Here is a 24178-nt window from a genome sequence, read left to right on the forward strand (position 1 = left end):
AAAAAAGCCTTTCAAACATGGAGTCAGGATGGCCGAGCGGTCTAAGGCGCTGCGTTCAGGTCGCAGTCTCCTCTGGAGGCGTGGGTTCGAATCCCACTCCTGACATCTTTTCCTTCTTTAAAAACTTAAATATCGATTTTTCAAAAAACTTCTATTCTCACGTGCATGCGATGTCCTTAGAAAACAGTGCTTTTCACAAATTGCGAGAATTCTTAATATTCAATTATATATTTTGTCTGTGCGTATTCATATTGCACAGCAAAAGGGACTGTTCACATCTGTGTCACTTCTGAAAGAGATACGGAATTATATCTCTAAAGTATGCATATCCCCTTGTCTTCTAAAAGTTACAAGTGAATCAAACTCTATCACTCTTCAGTCAGCAAAATGTTTCCTTCTAACAATCGCAAGTAAAGGGGTAATTGTGAGCAGTTTAGGGAATTATCTGGGCAAGTGGAAGGTGGGTCGGTGGTTTACTGATTGTGATCATAATTCAGCTAAATTATGGAAAAGGGTCATGTGTATAAGTCGTATGTTGTGATAAATATAACTTTGCTAAGCTGAAGTATGACTGGCAAAAATGGTTTGGAAAATTGCGACTTTGCGGTAAATCATGTGATAGCAGTAGGAGGCAATCAAAGGTAAGAGAAAGCTGTCAGGTTCAGTGACCAGAAAGGAAAAGGATACAACACCTAAATCTTGACACCCCTCCCCAGAATACGAGTAATTACAGGTGTGTTCAACTTCGATGGCGGACAATTAATTGAAAGAAAGTTTGAGAGTCTATAAATCATTATTCAGAAAGGTATGGAATAATCAAGGACAAAAAACATGGATTTATTAGGAAATCAAAGAGCCATGGGATCCAAGGGACACTGACAAGTTGGATCCAAAGTTGTTTCAGTGACAGGAAACAAAGAATTATGGTTAATTTTTGTTTGTGACTGCCAGGCTGTTTCCAGTGGGTTTCCATAGTGTTCAGTACTGGCCTTGTTCTTCATTTTATGTATCAATGATTTAGATTAAAATAAAGGGAAAGCAATGAAGAAATTTGAGGATAATACAATCCAGGGCAGGTGGTAGAAGTTATGGTGGGGGATTTCTTTGGGAACAGTGAGTAAGTTTTAGAATACTCGTAGATAAATAAGAGTGGTCCTAAGGGAAGAGTACTAAACTGAGCCAAGGCCAATTATATCAAAATTAGGCAGGAGCTGGGAAATGTGGATTGGACACAGCTATTTGAAGGGAAGTCCACATTTGGGATGTGGGAGGCTTTCAAAGATAGGTTAACGATAGTGCAGGATAGGCATGTCCCGTTGAAGGCAAAGGATAGGAACGGCAAGATTCGTGAACCGTTAATGACAGGAGAAACAGTACGACTAGCCAAGAGGAAAAGGGAAGCGTACATAAGGTCTAGGCAGCCAAGAACAGAACGGGCCCTGAAGGAATATCGGAAGAGTAGGACAAGTCTTAAACAAGGAATCAAGGGGGCAAAAAGGGGTCATGAAATAGCTTTAGCAAGCAGAATTAAGGAAAATCCCAAAGCATTTTATTCTTATATAAGAAGCAAGCGGGTAACTAGAGAAAGAATTGGTCCACTAAAAGATAACGAAGGAAGGCTGTGTGCCGCACCTGAGAGAATGGGTGAGATTCTGAATGATCACTTTGCATCAGTGCTCACTGAGGAGAGGAACATGATGAATCTTGAGATGAGAGATAGAAGTTTGATTAGTCTGGATCATGTTGGCATAAGTAGGGAAGATGTTTGATTAGATTACTTACAATGTGGAAACAGGCCCTTCGGCCCAATAAGTCCACACCGACCCACCAAAGCGCAATCCACCCCTACATTTACCCCTTACCTAACACTACAGGCAATTTAGCATGGCCAATTCACCTGACCCACACATCTTTGGCCTGTGGGAGGAAACCGAAGCACAGGGAGAACATGCAAACTCCACACAGTCTGTCACCTGAGTCAGGAATTGAACCCAGGTCTCCAGCACTGTGAGGCAGCAGTGCTAACCACCGTGCCGCTCACAGCATGTGTTTGGTATGCTAGAGGTTATTAAGGTGGACAAATCCCCAGGACTGGATGGGATCTATCCCAGGTTGCTGAGGGAGGTATGAGAGGAAATAGCCGGGCCCTGACAGATATCTTTGTGACATCCTTAAATACAGATGAGGTGCCGGAGGACTGGAAGGCTGCTCATGTTGTACCCCTGTATAAGAAGGGTAGTAGGGATATTCTGGGTAACTACAGACCAGTGAGCCTGACGTCGGTGGTGGGGAAGTTGCTGGAGAGAGTACTGAGAGATAGATCTATTTATATTTAGAAAAGAATGAGCTTATCGGTGATGGGCAACATGGTTTTGTGCGGGGGAGATCGTGCCTTACCAACTTCATAGAGTTCTTGAGGAAGTGACCAAGTTGTTAGATGATGGAAGGGCTGTTGATGTTATACACATGGACTTTAGTAAGGGGTTTGATAAGGTTCCCCATGGTAGACTAATGGAGAAAGTTAAGTCACATGGTCTGCAAGGTGTTCTAGCTAGTGGATAAAAAACTGGTTGAGCAACAGGAGACAGAGAGTAGTAGTTGAAGGGAGTTTCTTGAAATGGAGAAAGGTGACCAGTGGTGTTCCACAGGGATCAGTACTGGGGCCACTGTTGTTTGTAATATACATAAATGATCTAGAAGAGGGCACTGTTGGTATGATCAGCAAGTTTGCAGATGACACGAAGATTGGTGGAGTGGCAGAAAGCATAAGGGACTGTCCGAGAATACAGGAGATTATAGATAGACTGGAGAGTTTGGCGGAAAAATGGCAGATGGCTTTCAGTCCAGACAAAAGTGAGGTGATGCATTTAGGCAAGTCTAATTCTAGAGCGAATTATACAATGAATGGAAGAGCCTTGGGAAAAGTTGATAGGCAGAGAGATCTGGGAGTGCAGGTCCATTGTATCCTGAAGGTTGCTGCACAGGTGGATAGAGTGGTCAAGAAGGCATCTAGTATGATTGCCTTCATTGGATGGGATATTGAGTATAAGAGCTGGCAAGTCATATTAAAATTATAGAAGACATTGGTTCGGCTGCATTTAGAATACTGTGTACAGTTCTGGTCCTCACATTACCAAAAGGATGTGGATGCTTTGGAGAGGGTGCAGAAAAGGTTTATGAGGATGTTGCCTGGTATGGAAGGTGCTAGCTATGAAGAAAGGTTGAGTAGGTTAGGTTTATTTTCACTAGAAAAAAGGAGATTGAGGTTTACAAAGTCATGAAGGGTATAGACAGGGTGGATAGAGACACCAGGGTAAAGGATTCAATAACGAGAGGTCATGCTTTTAAGGTGAAAGGTGGAAAGTTTAAGGGGGATACACGTGGCAAGTACTTCACACAGAGGGTGGTGAGTGTTTGGAATGCGTTGCCAGCAGATGTGGTAGAGGCAGACAAGGTAAATTCATTTAAGATGCATCTGGACAGATACATGAGTAGATGGGGAGCAGAGGGATACAGGTGCTTAGGAATTGACCAACAGGTTTAGACAGTACATTTGGATTGGCTTAGGCTTGGAGGGCCGAAGGACCTGTTCCTGGGCTGTAAATTTTCTTTGTTCTTTGTACAAAAATTGGCAAAGAAAGATGTAGATACTAGAAAGATATCTATGGACTGGTCAGATTGGCCTAAAAGTGCTAGTTGGTATTCAGTCTAGAAAAGTGAGAGTTAGTGAAAGTGAATTCTAGAAGGACAAACAAGGCAAGTATTTATAATAAATTAATAGGATTCTAAGAATTGTGGAAGAACGGGGTGGGGGGGTTTGCATTACATGTCCACAGTTCCCTGAAGGTAGCAGAACAAGGTGATTAACAAGGCATATGGGATTCTTTCATTTATAGAGTCATGATTCTGTATATGACTCTACAAGTACATAGGAAATAGGAGCAAGAGTAGACCATGGTTGATTGAACCTGGTGCACCATGTACTATGATAATGGGCGAATTTAGGCTTCAGTTCCATTTTTTTGCCCATTCTCCATATTGCTTGATTTCCTGACAGACAAAAAAAAACTCTCAGCCTTAAACAAACAGTCTTCTGTGGTAATTGTTCTAACTACCCAGTCAGGGGGAAGAACAATGGCAACCTTATCAAGCCATCAGTTCATCAGCTTTATTGCAGATGCTCTTCACATTCAGATAAACTCTCTGTCCAAATCAGTTTGACTTTAAGCTGCATTCATGTACTTTTCCATTACCTCAACTTCTATCTTTGGATTTTTAAATCTTCCTTCTTGTGAACCCTCCTCCCTTTCTGACCATATTTGCTGATGCACTCTTACTTTTGTATGTCCTGTCTCACATGCTGGCTATGACTACCTTGCCTTATACCAGTGGGGGAGAGGAACGAGGTAAATTGCTCTTGCAAGGATCCTCCATTGACACTAGAGGTTGAATTTTCCCTTTTATTCATGATTCAATGTTAGTCCTATGTCTACCTGAACTCTACTATCTCTTTGTACTGTCCTTGGTATTTTACCATTTCTGATCTACCTGTTGTTTTGATCCATGAGAATGAAAAGTTTTTTTGGTCTGGCCAATTGCCGCCAGAAATTACACAGGTGCTTAACATCTGCAAAGATATTTAAAAGTGACATGTTGGAAGTGCTTTCATTGTCATCTCTGAGAATGATGAGTTAATAATTACATAAAAAGTAGGAGCAGGAATAGGCCATTTGGCCCTTCGAGTCTGCTCCACTATCCAATAGGATTGTGGCTGATCTTCTATCTGCCCATGCCTCTTGATGCATTGACCTCGGTAAATCTATCTCTTTCTTGACTATATTCATGATGTGAAGGCGCCTCTGTTGGAATCGGGTGGACAAAGGTGAAAAATCACATGACACTAGATTATAGTCAGGATACATATAAATTTTATGTCCTAAGTAAAAGATCAAAGTTCCATACAACTGATGCGATGTATTAGACAAACCTAGATGGCTAAGTCTTTAATCACTTTGAATGTGGTATCAATCGAAGCCTGCATCACCATCCTAAGTGACTAAAGACTTCAAAGCCACCTTTGTTTGTCAAATACACTGTACACCACATCAGTTGTGTGACACTTTGATCTTTTACTTATAAATTCTGTGTCCTATGTATCCAGTCCCACTAACTACCCAACGAAGGAGCAGCGCTCCAAAAGCTAGTGCTTCCAATTAAACCTGTTGGACTATAACTAGGTGTTGTGTGATTTTTAACTGAATACATACAAGGTCTTGGGCTCAGCAGCGTTTTGTGGTGGAGATTTCCGCAGGTCCACTACCCTTAGAGTTGAAGTATCCTCATCTCATCTGCAAATGTGTTGCTGGTCAAAGCACAGCAGGCCAGGCAGCATCTCAGGAATAGAGAATTCGACGTTTCGAGCATAAGCCCTTCATCCTGATGAAGGGCTTATGCTTGAAACGTCGAATTCTCTATTCCTGAGATGCTGCCTGGCCTGCTGTGCTTTGACCAGCAACACATTTGCAGCTGTGATCTCCAGCATCTGCAGACCTCATTTTTTACTCGAAGACTTTATCCTCATCTCATGACAATTACATAAAAATGAGAAAGTAGAGGGGAAAAAGACATTGCTGAAGAGTCACTGTTGAATCTGGAAGACACAATAGTGGCTTTGAAATCTGACATTAATTGTGAAGGGGTATGAGGCAGGAGAGGGGGATGAAAAGGAGAGGCAGTGTCAGGAGTGGGATTCGAACCCACGCCTCCAGAGGAGACTGCGACCTGAACGCAGCGCCTTAGACCGCTCGGCCATCCTGACTGTGAGTGTGAACGGCAGTTAGATGGATTGGTGCAGCAGGGAAGCGGCTGTGACCAGCGAGCGGCGGCGGTTGATGTGTGAGGGCGGACGGTGATGTCGGCCCCGCGGTGTTTTCGCAGTTATTCGGGAAGCGGCTGCGGGTGAACATGGCGGCGGTGGGCCGCAAACTGAGCCGGGAGGAGCTCGCCGAGCTGGTGTCTCTGGCCTTGCGCTGCGGCCTCAGCCAGAGGGACATCGCGGGGCTGCCGTCGGTGCAGAAGCTGCTGGGCCGCTCCCGCTCCGGCTCCGGCTCCCGGCGCGGCCTGCACGCCTGGGCCGCCCTCCTGCTCCTGGTCCTCCTCCTCCTCCTGGGTGGCCCGCTCCTCCAGCCCGGCCTCCGCCTGTGGTTCTGGCTCCGCGGCCTGCCGCCCCACACCCAGATGTGCGCTCTGGGCCTGGGCGAGCTGCACAACCCGTTCCGCCGGCCCCTGGACTGCCGCGTCTGCCGCAACATCACCGGCGTCGACCGGAGGAGTAACCTGAGCCACGAGGAGTTCCTGCGGGCGTACGCCTACTCCATGCAGCCGGTGGTGGTGGAGGACGGCCAGAGGAACTGGTCCGCCAGGGAGGTCTTCAGCTTCGAGTTCTTCACACGGATCTACGACAACGAGAGCCGGGCCCTGGACAGCAGCGCCAGCGAGTGCCAGTTCTTCCCGTACGACACCGAGTTCGTGAACCTCGGCGATGTCTTCAGCATGGAGGCCGGCCGTGCCGCCGGCATGGACAGCAAGGCCAAGCCGTGGTACATTGGATGGTGCGTGGGACACTTTCAATGTTCTTGCACAGTTCAGAGGCAGACACAGACACAAACAAAACCCACACACACACACACACACAAAACACTAGGATACATGCAAAATGCGCACTAAGGGAGCGCACACATACAAAATGCACACAAAGTGTACACACAGACACATACAAAATGCACACAGACGTGTACAAGGCACACAAAAACACACACAAAATGCACACACAGGCATAGAAGGCAAGCAGACATATGCAAAATGCACACAGACATACAAAATGCACATGCACACAGACATACAAAATGCACACACACACAAAACAAACGCGCGCAGACACATGCAAAATGCACACACACAAAGCAAGCACACTCAGCACGCACACAGACACATACATACAAAACGTGCACACACATACAAAACATACATGCAAAGCACACGCACACATGCAAAACGTGCGCGCACACAGATACATGCAAAACGCACACACCTACACATACAAAGCGCAAGCGCACAGGCGTGCACACAGATGCGTACAAGGCGCACGCACCAACACATGCAAAATGCGCATGCACACCTACACATGCAAAGCACGCACACAGACACATACAAAACACATGCACACAGACACATACACAACATGGGCGTGTGCACACATGTACAAGGCACGCATACACAGACACATACAAAATGTGCGTGCGCACAGACACAAGCAAAACACACGTGTGTAAAGCGCGCATGCACACAGACACAAAGTGTGCACACACAGACACATACAAAACATGAGCATATTGACACTTGCAAACATGCACACACACAGACACATGCAAAACACATACAAAGCGCACACGCGCACACAGACACAAGCCAAAACGCATACACGTATACACACAAAGCGTGTGCACGTACATACAAACAAACACGCAGGCACATACAAAACACACAGGCAACCTGACTGATGAGCAAGGGCAGGTTGGTGATTGTCTTGGGGATCGGATAAATTTTAAGTCCACAAAGAACAATGGATTGAAAGTGAAATTAGTTTAGTAAAACAAAGAACTGGATCCTGGGTCACTGGACTGGAAATGTTAACTCTGCTTTTTCTCTGCCAGACGTGCTGAATTTCTCCAGCAGTTTCTGTTCTTGCTTTAGGTATTGTGGACTCTTTTTGGAATACCCATAATAATCTTATGTCCAAGTTACCTGGAGAGGAAATTAGGACACATACATTAATTTTACATGAAGCCTTACTTTAATGTTGAAGTCCAGATCTGATTTAATTTCAGTAGAATTGCTTGTGTGGTGATCAGGATTTCCGATTTTATATTGCTGTCACATATACACATGGTAAAAGGTCAGAGTGGTATATGCTCTGTTTTGCTCTAGCTGTAGTATACTTTTCCTCCAGCTTCAGCAGTGAAGAAGGGTCAGTGTAATATGTAGGCAAGAGGACGGAAATGTTGGAAGCTTTCAGATTGGGGGCATGGGAGTGTGAGGAAGAGAAACAGTTAACAGTTCAAGCCACAGTAATACAGTAAATACTAAGATGTATCAGGTAATTATAGATTAGGGTAGGACTTTGTTGTTTGAGCTGATTTTTCATGGCTAATTCACTGCTACAACACATAGACAATATTGGTTTTAAAATGATTAGATAAAGAAGGAAATCTGCCCTGTTAATTCCTTTACCACATCTGTCCCTTCCAACTCAAAACACGGGATCAATGATAAAGTTGGCTAAGTTAAGAAATTCCAGCAGTTCCAATGTCCAAAATAACATTTTAGCCCAGGAATCTGACTGTTGGTCTTGAGGCTATGTCACCTGCAGTCACGTGTGTGATTATAACCTGTATTAAGATATCATTTGCACAGGTTACTGTTCTGTTTGAGCTAAAGAAAGCTTGCAATGTAAATTCTGGCAGGTTACTACATGAGCTCACAGCAAGTTTGCAGATAAATTGTTAATGAGACATTAATTGGATGTTTCATTATGTGAAGGGGCAGGCATTACCTGGGAATTCACTTGTGCTCCTTTTTGTAGCAGCAAACTGTAAATGTGTTGATAGAGAATTGAAGATGCATTTTTGAAATGTGTCTCAGTAAATAAATCTTACGTGTAAAGAGTAGGCTCTTATTCAACCTTGCATTGTGGCCATCTTGCACAAAGGTAAAGCCACCATGGTTCCAGCTGTCTCATTAAAACAACATTGTCAGTTGTAAATTTATTACTAATTGATCCATTAACTGTTCATCATGTGATTAATTCTTTTATATGAGAAGTGAAATTGATTTCTCTCTTCATTATAAAATTAGGATAGCAGGCAAATGGAAGTGCCTTTGTTTGCAGGGTTGGCAGTTTTGCTGTTCCAGTATTGTGACTCCTGAGTTAGTCAGTTCCTTTCACTTGACAGTTCATATAAGCAACATCATGTCCAAAGTGATCATAACTGAGTATTCAGATATAGCATTCATCACACTACAGAGCAGGATGCACCATAGAACTTACACTAAGCCCGAATATAGTAAAAGCTGGTATCAGGGAGAAAGTTTCTAGTCCACCCCAAATTATTTATCTCACTGTCCAGTCTGGGCAAGTTATTGGTGATGAATGTGGAATACTTTATTGTTGAGGCTTTTCTGCTTCCTTGGGCACAGTGATATGTTGCTATGCGTAATCGACTTATGCAGGCTTGTGGGATGGGACATGTGGGGCTGCAGGAGGAAGAGGGATGCGAGTTCCATTTGCTGATTGTTTATTCTGCTTTTGTTTCACAGGAGTAACTGTGATTCCAGTGCAGCAAGTATCCTGAGACAGCACTATAAGCGACCATATTTTATCCCAGCCATTTCTGAATCCAGTAAAATGGATTGGATATTCATGGGAGTACCAGGGCATGGAGCCCACATGCATGTAAGAGTGAGAAACTGTGACTGACTGCACATTTGCCCATTGGCCAGATAATTTTTGACCTATGCAGTAAAATCTCTACACAAATTGGGGCCTCTCTCTTTTGTCTTGTTGCTGCAAATTAGGCTTTAGAATTTCAGTTTAGAGGCATCTTAGGACATTTCGTTTGTATTTACCTCGGAAAATGGACTGCATGCTGTACGCCACGAACATCAGTTATGTTGTCACATGTTTAGGAAGGTAAATCTATTGTAATATATCCTATCATACCACCAACCCAGCCTTAAAACATGGAATTTGTCTTTGTCAAAACGTGCTGTATTCCTAGTAACTCATTTCAAATACAATGTCACTTCTTTCAACTGTTATTGTATTCCTTGTCTCACTGTTGTATTTTTTTTAGCCCCTCTGTATGAGGAACACATTATTTTCAATTTCCCTGCCTCCAAGACTCACCTCCTACTCTCTATACCTTTTCTCATGAAAATACTGAAAACATGCAGCACGACTTAGTCGTTCACCCCCTTTGAGTCTGCTCCACCACTTCAAAGATCATCGCTGATTAAATTGTACCATCAAATTTGGTATTTCTGTCTACTCCTACGATCTTTTTATCCCCTTGCTTAACAAGAATCTCTGCCTTAAAAATATTCAAGGACTGCTTTCACTAACTCTTCAGGAAGAGAGTCCCAAAGACTCCATTCTCTGAGAGAAAAAAGCTTTTCTGTAATCTTTGTTTTAAATGGGCACGCTCTGATTTTTTAAAAACATGACCCCTAGTTGTAGGTTCTGTCATAAGCAGAAATATTCACTCCATATCTAACCCGTCAAGACCCCTTAGGACCTCGTGTTTCAATAATGTTGTCTCTTCCTTTTTTAAACTGCAGCAAAAACAAGACTAGCCTATCTAACATTTTCTTATAACATGGTTCACTCATTCCAAATATTAAAATTCATTCAACACCAGGTTATAATCCAACAGGTTTATTTGGAAACGCTAGCTTTCGGAGTGCTGCTCCTTCAGGTAAAGGAGCAGCGCCTCAAATGCTATGGCTTCCATTTAAACCTGTTGGACTATAACCTGGTATTGTGTGATTTTTAACTTTATGCACCCCAGTCCAACACCATCACCTCCAAATCATTCCAAATATTATTCTGGTAAAGCTCATCTCTTCCAGCATGTTTACATCTTTCCTGAGATAAAATGAACAGTATTCTCGATTCAGGCTTGCCAGTGTCCTGCATAGGTGAGGTATAACCTCCCTACTTTTGTATTCAGTTTTCCTCACAATAAATGAAACCATTCTATTAGTGTTCCTAATTACTTGCTAGACCTGTGTATTAACTTTTTGTTATTCATGCACTAGGGCACTCAGATTCCTCTGCATCTTAGTTCTGCAATCTTGTCCTAATTAGATAATATTTCACCTTTTTTCTAAGTCTTTTTGCCAAAGTAGACAATTTCTCCACTTACCCACATTGTGCTCATTTGTCACATCTTTTTGTAGCCTCCTCATATCTTTATCACAACTTACTTGCCTACTTAACTTTGTTAATAGACAGGCAAGAGGTTGGAAGATCACAGCAAGCCAGGCAGCATCAGGTGGTAGAGAAGTCAACGCCTCAGGCCTCCTGCCTGTCTACTTTGGATTCCGGCATCTTTAGTTTTTTTTGGTTCTGTACTTAACTTCATGTTCCAGTAATAATCTGAGTCTAAATCCTCTTCGTTACAACCTGCTCAAAAGATTTTTGATTTTAAAAATCATTGTTAGATCCCTTCCAACCTCCTTTGTTCTTAAATAAAAAGCTCCAATTTTTTTTGTACCTTCCTCCATCAGTGAAGCTTTTGATTCAGTACTGAATTTTTTCCAGGATTGATATATCCTACCGCATACAATACTCCATTGTGTTCTAATGACCTTGCACAATTTCAATATTACTTCCCTCTTCTTTTTATTCAGTACCTATTTACTCATTGGTTACCAATGCTATTCATGCTTTGTAATTTGTTGATAGTAACCTGTGCATTTTTATAATAGCAAGCTTTATTAAAATCACGATATTGGTTTTGCTTTTGCATATAATGACAAGCAAATAATACAACCTGGTTCCCAGGCTCCCGCCACCTCTTCCACAGTCCATTTTAAGAGAACAACACAAGTCGTGGAGTGGATTCTGGATTAGTGGTGCTGGAAGAGCACAGCAGTTCAGGCAGCATCCAAGGAGCAACGAAATCGACATTTCGGGCAAAAGCCCTTCCTGATGAAGGGCTTTTGCCCGAAACGTCGATTTCGCTGCTCCTTAGATGCTGCCTGAACTGCTGTGCTCTTCCAGCACCACTAATCCAGAATCTGGTTTCCAGCATCTGCAGTCATTGTTTTTACCTAACAAGTCCTGGAGTGACCTGTTCCCATTTTCCAGACCTTTTTCCAGCTGTGTGACTTTAGATCTTTAGAATGCTTTGCCATAAACAAAACATTGGTTCTGTTTTGTATTATAAGAGTCTCGGCATGTGCTTACACAATACAGAGCTACTGATCCATTGGTTACAGGTTTATCTGTGGCTGCATTGTTATGCATTTACCTGGCTTCTAATGCTTTGTCTTTGTGCTACACATTGGCTCAAATCTTCTGATCTGAGTGAGAATCACTAATTCTCACCGAAACCAGACTAAAATGTGCCCATTCATCTTTCTTGGGTAAGCTTCGGGACTGGAGCCTCCTAGCTGAAGCTGGACGAGGTTAGGAAAGGTTGTGGCCGACAGTGGAGTGGATGAATGCTGAAATCACACCTTCTTTACTTTGTTGTGACACATTCTGTGATTTGAATGTCCTTAAAACACTTTGACAGCTACGGAGAGAAAGTAAGTGTTTAAGGTAAGGTAGTGGGTTAGGTGGGAGGTGAAGAAGTCAGGAGTGTGATGCTGGAAAACCACAGCAGGCCAGGCAGCATCCAAGGAACAGGAGACTCGACGTTTCAGGCGTAAGGCCTTTCCTGATGAAGGATTTGTGCCCAAAACTTTGATCCTTCTGCTGCTCAGATGCTGCCTGGCCTGCTATGATTTTCCAATATCAAACTCTCAACTCTGATCTCCAGCATCTCTCGTCCTCACTTTCTTCTGGCAGGTGAAGAAGTAGGATTGGTTAAAATTATAAGAGACAGTTGGACAGGCATAGGATGCCTGGTAGATTGCGGGGGTGTTGTGGTGGCAAGTGGGTGATGCAAAGGCTTGAGTTAGGAGGAGTTTGAGGCTACTAAGGTGAGTCTGATAAAGAGTGGGGCAGGGGTCACATCAGGTTGGGTTCAAGGGTGTTGAGGAAGCTGGGTTCCATGGTGAATTGAGTGATCTATGGGTTCTTCATGATGAGGCTGGGGGTGGGGGGGGTGCTGAGGTCAGTTTAATAATTAGCTAAGAATTAGAGCAGTGAGGTCAGTTTAATAATTAGCTGAGAATTAGAGCAGTTTTCAATTCCTCTAGCTTTTCATGACTAGCTTTTAAGGGAGGTGAGTCGGAACCATCCAAAGTCTCTGACTCTAACTCCGATTTAGGGACTTTTGCAGAGGTTTCCAGACGCCGGGTTATTGCCCATTGGAAGTTTCAACTTCTGGGACAGTTCCCGTGGAGCCAACTGTATCAGAACTTCATGTGGTCCCGACATGCACCTCCTACATTTGCTGATGCAACAACTGTCTTCCTTTCAGAAGATCTGAGCCATTTTGATTATAATATGGTAATTATTTAGGCCAAATGTTAAAATGTCGTCAAGATGTAGATGTTTCCATTTGCTGCTTTTGTGTGTCTGCTGTTCCTACACAGAGACAGGATTCAGATTTTCCTTTCTCATTTACTTTGAGTAAAAATGCTGAAAGATAGAAATAGTGTGATTAACATTTTTAAATAGTTTTAAATCATCCTAGTCAGTGTCTTGCAGAAAGCCTGACACTTATTGTTTATTTTCAGACTTAAAACTGCAGGTTTTTTTCAGATTAAGTAGAAAATATATTAAAGTTTGATTTCCAGCAAGGTTAAATGTAAAGGGTTTCATTTTGAAGATGAATGTGATTTGATTTTTATTTTAATCTCTCAGTTCATCTGTAATATCTAGGTTGTTTTCAGACTGGAGGCCTGTGACCAGTGGAGTACCATAAGGATCAGTGCTGGGTCCACTACTTTTCATCATTTATATAAATGATTTAGATATGAGCATAAGAGGTATAGCTAGTAAGTTTGCTGATGACACCAAAATTGGAGGTGTAGTGGACAGCGAAGAAGGTTGCCTCCGTTTACAACAGGATCTTGATCAGATGGGCCAAAGGGCTGAGAAGTGACAGATGGAGTTTAATTTAGATAAATGTGAGGTACTGCATTTTGGGAAAGCAAATCTTGGCAGGACTTATACACATAATGGTAAGGTCCTAGGGAGTGTTGCTGAACAAAGAGACCTTGGGAGTGCAGGTTCATAGCTCCTTGAAAGGGGAGTCGCAGGCAGGTAGGATAGTGAACAAGCCAGTAGGTAGGGTAGCCACTGTTGGAATATTGCATGCAATTCTGGTCTCCTTCCTGTCGGAAAAATGTTGTGAAACTTGAAAGGATTCAGAAAAGATTTACAAGGATGTTGCCAGGGTTGGAGGATTTGAGCTATAGGGAGAGGCTGAACAGGCTGAGGTGTATAAAACTATGAGGGGCATAAATAGGATAAATAAACAAAGTCTTTTCCCTGGGGTGGGGGAGTCCAGAACTAGAGGGCATAGGTTTACAGTGAGAGGGGAAAGATATGAAGGAGATCTAAGAGGCAACTTTTTCATGCAGAGGGTGGTATGTGTATGGAATGAACTGCCAGAGGAAGTGGTGGAGGCTAGTACATTGTAACATTTATGAATAGGAAGGGTTTAGAGGGATATGGGTCTGGTGCTGGCAGGTGGGACTAGATTGGGTTGGGATATCTGGTCAGCATAGATAGGTTGGACCGAATGGTCTGTTTCCATGCTGTGCATCTCTATGACTATGACTCTGTGACTCTATGAACCTTATGAGTGCACCACAGGAGTTATGCTTTTCCTTGCCCACTGAGCTGAAGGTTTATGACCTTGACCTACCTGACCTGTCGCTGTGTAGAGATTACAAAAATTCAGATTTAAACATGTAAATTCCTTAATTTGAATGTTAAAATTACTTGCTAATTTGGATTTTCCCATTAGATTGATGATGTAGATAATCCCTCATGGCAGGCCCAAATCAAAGGCATCAAACACTGGAAACTGGAACCTCCAGCTGAATGCTATTACGAATGTTCTTCTCTGGAAGCCATTGTGTACCCTGGACAGATCAGTAAGTACTATGGTGTTGTGCACGATTCTTGTCAGCACCTTTACAACTCCTTTCAACTAATGTTTTTAACATTGGAAAGAACGTTGACTCCTGAACTTCACATTTACAGCTACAATTTGCAGTCTTATTCACAGGGACCAAGATTATACCTTAGGTCCAGGGTATCCACAGGCACTCACCTCAACTTGATTACTTTAAGCAGTTCAGGCTTGTCACCATCTCTCCAGTCGTGCCTGGAAATGGAACATTACAATTTATTATTATGCAATCTGTCATCAGCTGGTGATTAGTTTCCATGCTGACTCTCAGTTGGCTCTGTCCCAAGCCTCATTCTACAGTATTTGACCCACTCTTTGAGTACCAGCCCAGTGAGCTATTGAAGCGTAATACTGGATAATTCACATTGTACATCAAAGATAAAGGCAGTCTGTCAGGGAGTTTTAGCTGCTCCCTGAATGCAGCATTATATTTGAATATAAACGTTTGTTGTTGGGTTGGAGATCAAATGACAAGAGGTTCAATTGTGTATGCACAGAGCTGTTTCAGATAGTTTTTCAAACAATGGCTTCAATTTTTCTGAAAAAGTATAGTATTTTGAACTAAATCTTCGGGATGACTACCCGGCTAAACAAGCAGTGTTTACCAGAGTCTTGATCGGACTGATTGTAGAAAGAGGACATAGCATCTTTGTGACGTGAAAAGTGCAACAAATTGTATTTTAGATTTAATTTTGTTTAACATGTCCTTCAGCCCTTATTGGATGTACAAGTGCCTCACTAAATCTGAACTGAAGAGCTCTGATGGCTATTGCAGCATGACAATGTCCCAGATTATTTCCTTTGCTAAATTAATTGATCTTAACTCTATAATTGAACCATTGATCTGTTGCAACAAAAGAGGCAAGGGAACTAAGATTTCATTTGTAGTGACCATGTAGCAAGCAGTAGGTCAGACTGAGTTTGAAAATATAAGGTAATTTTGGGGACATTTTCCCCCAAGATAGGGACTTAAAATGAGGTCGGGGAATGTGATTGGTGAGTGAGATGAGGAAATAGTTGGGGATGTGCTTGTGTTTCATACCTGCTTCCAAAAGGTATATATATAGGAACAGCTGATGAGTAGGAATGTGATGTTTCTGCTGTGATATTTCATGTGGTGGAATAGCCTGTTACCTCTCCCTGTCTAAGAGCACCCATCAGCAGTGGGTGAAGAGCTGTGGACACTTGCAAAACTAACAAAGCACAAGATACTGCTTTAGTAGAGGAAGGGTAAAAATCGAGAAGCAGAAGTAAAAACTGTATTTATGTAGTTTATAGTCATTCAGTTGGAATCTATAAATGATTAAACGAAAAGAGAAATTCATTATCACAACTGAGAGGCCAACAAAGAGTTCTCATTGGTCAGAGATTTGGCTCATTTATTGAACTGCAGCCAAGAGTTCAGTGGTGCATGATTTATAGTAATTATATTAATATTTCTTTCTTGTTAAATGGTTGATGTTTCAGTTTATTAAAGGTGCTACAGTTTTAAATGTAATAAACACCTGCTAAGTGCTACACTTAGCACTGTTATAGAATACCGTATTACTAACTAGTCACTATGTGATGTCCTTCCATGCATATCATGCAAAGTAAACGCACCAGTAGCACGACAGGTGCTGAAGCATTAGGTCCCACGACAGTATTTATAGAAAGCACATAAAAAAGGCATAAACATTCTAAATACTAATTGTTTCTTTGTAATACAACACAAAAAGCCACATCTTGGCCCACAGCCCATAGGACTTTGACACCATTTCCAAATTAAACATTGATCTCCAACTGCTACAAACAGCAACTCATTTGAACAAGAACAAAGTGCATTAATGGAAACACCTGTGTCGTCTACTATTTTCAATCAGGTTGAACAATATGAATTGTTTATAAAAGACAAATCCAACAGAACAACACCAAAAGCTGGGCCATGGTCTCTTCCAGTCCATAGCCCACCTGCTTATTGTCAACCCTCCAGGCTCATGGCCTTTGCTGCTCTTTGTTCCTCTTTCCCTCTTCTGAGCTTGCAGCTCTTTCACCCTCCCTTGCTGTTGATCCTCTCGGCTTATGGTCCATACAAAAAGGGCCAACTGTAATTGCAGGGATTTTTTAAGAGCCTATGATTGGTATTGTTGTGCACCTGCAAGAGAGTTATTTCAGTGCAATCTGCAGGCAGTATCCTCTCTGTTCTACTGCAATGGAGTGCATTTAATCTTACAAAAAAAAGACTGTAAAGATCTGCTAATCCACCAAGTAGGTCTGTGCCAATCAGCATTGTACAACCCACACATCAATCAACCCACCCTCCAGAGATGCGTGATCCCTTAGGAGAGGTACAAAACCAGAATGAAAATTCACTTTGACTTTGGAAAATGACATTGGGAAATTTTTCTCCTACTGAAGATGCTGTCAATATAAATCACACCTTTTAACTCAAATTCTTTTAAAGTCTTTCAGTGAATTCTCACTCATCACACATCCAAAGATCGCTAGGTGGCTAGTATTACTCATGGCACTTTGCCTACTTCTGTGTTTGCTGAACGTGCATTAATATTAGCTGAAAGGATGGGTCATTCGGTCTGTCATTTTCTGTTCCTTAATGACTTTATCAAAATCATTCATGCATTTCTATCTTTGTAGTAAAGCTTTTAGTTTTTGCTGTATCATTTCCAGTTTGAAATTAACATATATGAATCAGACACTAAAGAGATGACGCAGTAGACCCCCTTAGTTACCGTTTGTAACTCATTTTATTGTCCTTTCTCACTATTTAAACTTTGATATGAATTATACTTACAGCATTAATGTAATTGAGGAACTAGAAAGGAATGAGGCTGACTTCCCAGTGGTCACATATTTTGATGGCAGCATTGGGACTTGATTGACTTTTGTCTTGGTTTCATTTGGCCACACCTTGGGCCAAAGATCGGGAAAAGCAAAAATTTGCCATTCATTGGAATAATCCTCTTGGTTTTTTGTGGAGGAAATTATTGGTATTTAGCAAGACTACTATGATAGCCTAAGGGATACGAAAAAAACAAAACAAAATTGTTCTGATGCCTGGACACTTGAGTCAAATTATATACAAATTAGATTAAATTACATTTTCTGCCTAAAAGTGGAATCAGACATGAACAGACATAATCTTACTCTGGATTTTGTTTCGGATTGTATTGCAGCAGAGTCTGATTCCAAATGAACTTTGAAAAGCTTCGCTCAGCCTTCACTGTTTCTCTCGTTCCCTGTGACTTGTCATCCTATTTCTCTGGTATCCATTGTTGCATGAGTGAAACCTTCCAATAGGAAGGCTGAAGTTATTGGCTTCAGTCCTTCCACAAACCTTTGTTTTCCTGATCACCGTTTCTGTTTTCTTTCCTGTCCACCATCTGAGGATGAATGAAAGAATTTACGACCTTAATGACCTATTTGATCTGAAGCTGAACGTTCAACCACTCAATTTCAAGAATGCCATTTTCACGCCTGGGATTGTTAGTTTCTAGCTGTGCCTGAGGCCAACTGCTGCTGAAACTTTCATCCATGCCTTTGGACTACTTGATCCCAGATGAAACAACCCTCTCCCAGCTGGCCTCCCACTTTGGCTCGACCAGAGCTGCTGTCTAGATTCCAAGTCACATCAAGTTTCATTCACCTTTCCCTTGTGTTTCCTGATCTCTATGGACCACTAGTCTGGGTATGCTTTCGTTTTAAAATTCTTACCCAGGTTGAAATTCCTTTATGGCCTGTCCCTCCACATTTCTCACTCTGCAATCCTTCAAGACCTTACTGGCCATTTCCTCATTCACTGTTCCCTTCATAACACCATTGTCTTCTCCTTCAACCCTGGAATTACCTTAGTAAAGCTCCCTGTCTCTCTCTTTGTGTGTAAGTTGCTCCTTAAAAACAATTCTGACTAAGCTTTTGGTCACCCACTAAGATCTCTATGGAGCAGCCTAACTCACTCAAAACATTTTAAGAAGGTAGCCCAGGCCCTAACCTTTATTTTGTGTTAGGCAGATATAAGGTAGGTATTCAAGGAATGCTGCAGCTGGTCAAACCACTCCGCTTTAAATAAAACAACTTATTTACACACTATGGTTGAAACAAAACCAAAAGAAAACAGAATTTAGAATAACTTAGCAGATTTGTTAAGCCAACTGACTCTATCACAACTTAATGAAGCTATTCCAATTGCTGCAACATCTCATAAACACACCCTTTGGCAAAAGGTAAATTCAAACACAGATTCTTACAGGCAGGAGAGTTTTCAGAGAGAAAGTTCAAGCAAGACCTCTATTGAAGCATGGAAGCTCTTTTCACTGTAGCTGCTTCTCTAGGTCCCCAGCAGTTTTCCAACAGCTTGCTAAAATAAACCAAACCAGAAAAAAAACCTGAACTGGGAGAACTGGCCACTCCCTGCCTTTGTTCAAAGTAACCATATCCAGACAAGTCAGTTCCTCTGCCTTTACGACCCCTCTTGGAAAAAAAGCAAGGACAACATAACCTTGCTAAAGGGAGAAGCATCATCACAAGGTCCAGTGTCAGATTATTTTTGATAACACTCCTGTGAAACGTTTTGCACCATTTTACTGTGTTAAAGGTACTATGAAGTGCAAATTTTGGTTATTCGATTCCCATTTACCACAAGTGGGGCATTAAATTGAGGATTCATCTGCCCCATCAAGTAAATCTAAAAGATCTGTGACAGGGTTCAAAAAAGAGTAAGAGAGTTCTCCTGATTTCCAGGCTAATATTTATTCCTCAATCAGTAAGCCTTTAATGTTTTGTTTCCTACATTGCAACAGCAAATACATTTCAAATGTATTTCATTCCGCTGTCATGAGGTCTTGAAAATCCGTGCAAGTTCTTTCTTTCTCACGTGTCGGGATTTAATGTTAACATATTTCGTTAGTTTTTTGTTTACTTTGAGTCAAAATTGGGGCTAGGGCAAAGGCAACTGTCCAAACACCCACCCTTACCTGCGTTGTACATTTGGTACAAACAGCCTGTGAGCACTTATTAGATATATTTAAATGTTTACTCACTATTACTTGATCAGTGTTTTATGGTTTCAGCTGATATATAGACTCACTTGCTGTATTTGGGCAGCATGTGTTGTAGGTGAGAAGTTACTACTTTGGCGACAGCCCCTGTGCCCTTATATAATTTTCTATAGAACCTGCATACTGCACAGTCCCTCATAACAGATTTACATTACTGTGATGTTGATCTAACGCCTGTTTTGGAAAATATGTATTTATCAAATTTATAAAAGTACATTACAAAACCTATTAACTTAGACTGCAACAAAATTCAACTTGTCTGCAAAAACATATTCTACTCTTGGATGTCATAGCGTAGTTTTAATGCTCAATATTTACAGTGAGTTCAATGTCAGGAATCCAGCCCAAGGGCAAAATGTTAAATTGAAATTACAGTGTGTACTGAAATTTAATTTTGTGTTGATCTGATATTTACCATGCTAAATAAGTAAGCAGGAACTGACATGATAACACCATTGCTGTTGTAACTTGGTTTTCCTTTTCTTTTTAGTTGTGCTGGACACAAATAAATGGTTTCACGAAACACACATTTTGGGTGAAGAACTCAGTATCACTATTGGTTCGGAATATGACTGACTTTGAGCAGGTCTTAATCTCGGGAAAAGAAACACAATGCCACATTGTTATGGCTTCAGAAGAAGAATTGGGAGAAGGCTATAGGATTGGCTAATGACTGTTACAGTTTGGATGTAAGCCCAGCTTCATGCATGGTGGACCATTGTACACAACATCTAACGATGGTCAACTGAAAGGACTGTAAGATTTATGTCTCTCTTAATCCTTGAAAGCTTAATTTTTCAGAATGTCGGAACAGGGCAGAAGAAGATAAATAGATTCATCAATACTACTGTTTCTGTTTCTGTTTTAAAAAACAAATTCTGAAGATGTAACACCCTTTATCTTTGGATAACTGACTTTCAGAAAATGAGACTGAAGAGTTTGGATCCGAGCAGTGTGTTAACATTCCTTAGTGACCTCCACACACACGTTGAAATTTACAGTCACAATGTCTTGTGACCAAATTCAACAGAAGTTTCAAAAATGTTCTTTATTTCCTCTCCCAAATTTCAACCTGTCACAATTGCTGCAGAGTTCCTGCAAGGTTCTTCCATTCCCTTTCAATCCTGTTCAGCACTAGTGTATTTTATTTACAGTGAGGTTTCATTTGTTAGCTGATGGGCCATTTATAAAATATATAGAACTCTGAAATCTCATTTCAGTACTTGAAAATTGGTTCACAGGTCATTGATTTCATTGTTTGACTCTTTGTGAACTTAGAGTTTCAATGATCTGGTCTGTTAATCTTGTTGTATGCAATTCAACTCATGAACTGTTTCCCCAACACAGATGCTGTCAGACTTGCTCAGGATTTTCAGCATTGTCCGTTTTTATTACTAACTGATCTCTCACTTTCAGCTTTTAAAGCAGTGAATATGCTGAATATTCCATAACATTATTGGCTTCCAATGAGATGAGTTTGCAGTTACCTGGTTTTATTCCTTTTCTTTTAAAAACTTATTCAAAACAGTAGCTCTGAATAAATTCAACTAGAGATTGCAATTGGATTTTCCAGTTCTCATATTGAAATTACAGAGTGGCGGCTGTGAACGGCCTGGCTATTTCATTGCAACAACAATAGCTCTTCCATTTAATTCTAACTTGATGTCAGAAATATTTACAATTTAAAAGAAATAATCAGATGATTTACTCTAAGTACAGGTGAATTATCAGCACAGCATTTAAAAATTAAAATCCTTATCATACACAATGAATTTAATTTGTCCAAACTTGCAGTAGGGAGCCCTACATTGTGATTCAGAGGATCAGCTGTATGTTGTGATGCAGAGCCAATCAGGCTAGGAAGGACTACTTTTGAGCAAAAAAATCATGTAGAGTTGGAAAGTCATGTGTATGACCCATGTACATCCAGCCTTTGAGGTGGAATTCAGGATGGTTGGAGGTTTGGGTTGTGGGAGGGAATTGAAACCTTATGGTGGTTCCTGGTCCTGACTGCTAACCAATGATTCTCCTGGTTTGGACTGGAATGTGGCTTACTGGTAAACTCCAGCCCAGTTCTGGTAAGTGAAGACTGGAGCTCAGGCTCTGAAATCCAGTGGGATACTTGGCTAAGTGTCTATCAGCTGGTATTAAGCTGGAAGGGATGTTCACTTTTGCAGGCTGTTAGTCAGCCTGCCAGTCCTTCTAGCGCTACACTCTTTTCTCCAAAGGAACAGTGTGAAGATATGAAAACAGTCTCCATGTTGGATGTGTGTAAGTGGACAGGGGATCAGGTTCTATTGGAATAAATAGCTCATATTTGTATACAGTGTATGTTGGGACTAGGCTTATGTAGGAGGTAATCGGGAGCTACTTGCATCTGTGCGACTGGAACTGCCTGATTTAAAAAGAAAAGAAAATGTGTAAATGCTTAATTCAGCCTGAGTGAAGTTGACCATCCACATGTCACTTCATATTTGTCTGATTTTAACCAAAATCCTGCATTTGGTTTGCCAGTTCATGACCAATTATATTCATAGTCCACTCTAAAGCAGGTGAGCCTTTCTCTGACATTTCTCTCTAAACTCCATCCTTTTCAAGTGCAAAGCTGAGCATATTACTTGCAGCTGCTGTTAACCTCATGACATTTTTGTGTCTAAATTCCTTGGCTTTGCTTGTTTACAGTAATGACACTTCTGTAACTGCAGTATACATTTGTAATGTATAATGTGTTTAATATGTGGTTTAAAGGCCTTGTGTTCCTGTTAGAAAGGTATGTAATTAACTTGGTTATGTTTTGTAAGTCATTGTCCTGTGGACACTTCCTATAAAAATTTCTCAAGTTACTTGATGTAACCCATCTGTCTGATTTTCATATGGGAATAAAGGTTTTTGTCTATCGTAAAGGGTTTTTATACTTTATTGATGTTTGAGACTGTGTTAAAACCTATACTAAGCTAGTGTGCAATTTCATTCTGTTTCCAGACACTATGTTTGACAAATTTAAAACTCAAGCAGAAATGTAAACATTTTGCACTTTTATGCCACCATTAATTTAGTAAATCACAGAAATGTTACAGCACACAAAGAGGTATCTCAGTACACCATACCTGCAGTAGCTCTCCATATGAGCAGTTCACTTTGTGGGGCCCCCTAATGTGCTCTGTGTGACCATGCCTGGTTTTTAATAGCTCATTTTGGAATGCTTCGATTGAACCTGCCTCCACCAAACACTCAGGCACTGCATTTCAGAGATAAAAACAATGACTGCAGATGCTGGAAACCAGATTCTGGATCAGTGGTGCTGGAAGAGCAAAGCAGTTCAGGCAGCATCCAAGGAGCAGCGAAATCGACGTTTCGGCAAAAGCCTTTCATCAGGAATACAGGCAGTGAGCCTGAAGCGTGGAGAGATAAGCTAGAGGAGGGTGGGGGTGGGGAGAAAGTAGCATAGAGTACCATAGGTGAGTGGGGGAGGGGATGAAGGTGATAGGTCAGGGAGGAGAGGGTGGAGTGGATAGGTGGAAAAGGAGCTAGGCAGGTAGGACAAGTCCGGACATGTCATGGGGACAGTGCTGAGCTGGAAGTTTGGAACTAGGGTGAGGTGGGGGAAGGGGAAATGAGGAAACTGTTGAAGTCCACATTGATGTCCTGGGGTTGAAGTGTTCCAAGGCGGAAGATGAGGCGGTCTTCCTCCAGGCGTCTGGTGGTGAAGGAGGCCCAGGACCTCCATGTCCTCAGCAGAGTGGGAGGGGGAGTTGAAATGTTGGGCCACGGGGCGGTGTGGTTGATTGGTGTGGGTGTCCTAGAGATGTTCCCTAAAGCACTCTGCTAGGAGGCGCCCAGTCTCCCCAATGTAGAGGAGACCGCATCGGGAGCAATGGATGTGCAGGTAAAACTTTGATGGATGTGGAAGGCTCCTTTAGGGCCTTGGATAGAGGTGAGGGAGGAGGTGTGAGCACAGGTTTTACAGTTCTTGTAGCAGGGGGATTGTAGGGCGGCGTGGACCTGACCAGGTAATCACGGAGGGAACGGTATTTGCGGAAGGCGGAAAGGGGTGGGGAGGGAAGCATATCCCTGGTGGGGTATTTTTGGAGGTGGCGGAAATGTCGGCGGAGAGTTGGTTTATGCGAAGGTTTGTAGGGTAGAAGGTGAGCACAAGGGGCGTTCTGTTCTTGTTACGGTTGGAGGGGTGGGGTCTGAGGGCGGAGGTGCGGATTGTGGACGAGATGCGTTGGAGGGCATCTTTAACCA

General features: G+C 41.9%; 1 protein-coding gene and 2 non-coding genes across 3 annotated transcripts; 2 read left to right on the forward strand and 1 right to left on the reverse strand.

The window, feature by feature from the left end:
• Positions 1–22: 22 nt before the first annotated feature.
• Positions 23–105, forward strand: trnal-cag (transfer RNA leucine (anticodon CAG)). Its single transcript has one exon. It is a non-coding gene; the product is annotated as a tRNA-Leu (tRNA).
• Positions 106–5735: 5630 nt separating this feature from the next.
• trnal-cag (transfer RNA leucine (anticodon CAG)) lies at positions 5736–5818 on the reverse strand. The gene has a single exon. It is a non-coding gene; the product is annotated as a tRNA-Leu (tRNA).
• On the forward strand, positions 5762–22797 carry LOC132823987 (uncharacterized). The gene is made up of 4 exons (XM_060838188.1): positions 5762–6611; positions 9376–9511; positions 14709–14838; positions 20421–22797. The coding sequence occupies exons 1-4, from the start codon at positions 5965–5967 to the stop codon at positions 20504–20506; spliced, it is 999 nt and encodes a 332-aa protein (XP_060694171.1). The 5' UTR covers positions 5762–5964; the 3' UTR covers positions 20507–22797.
• The last annotated feature ends 1381 nt before the right edge of the window (positions 22798–24178 follow it).

The sequence above is a fragment of the Hemiscyllium ocellatum genome, chromosome 17, assembly GCF_020745735.1.
Source record: "Hemiscyllium ocellatum isolate sHemOce1 chromosome 17, sHemOce1.pat.X.cur, whole genome shotgun sequence".
NCBI lineage: Eukaryota > Metazoa > Chordata > Chondrichthyes > Orectolobiformes > Hemiscylliidae > Hemiscyllium > Hemiscyllium ocellatum.

Bases quoted from the DNA above. Each gene is read 5' to 3' on its own strand.
- LOC132823987 (XM_060838188.1), top strand. From the start codon at position 5,965: ATGGCGGCGGTGGGCCGCAAACTGAGCCGGGAGGAGCTCGCCGAGCTG. The intron at 9,512-14,708 runs GTAAGAGTGAGA...TTTTCCCATTAG, and splicing joins GGCATGGAGCCCACATGCAT to ATTGATGATGTAGATAATCC. The intron at 14,839-20,420 runs GTAAGTACTATG...TTTTCTTTTTAG, and splicing joins TGTGTACCCTGGACAGATCA to TTGTGCTGGACACAAATAAA.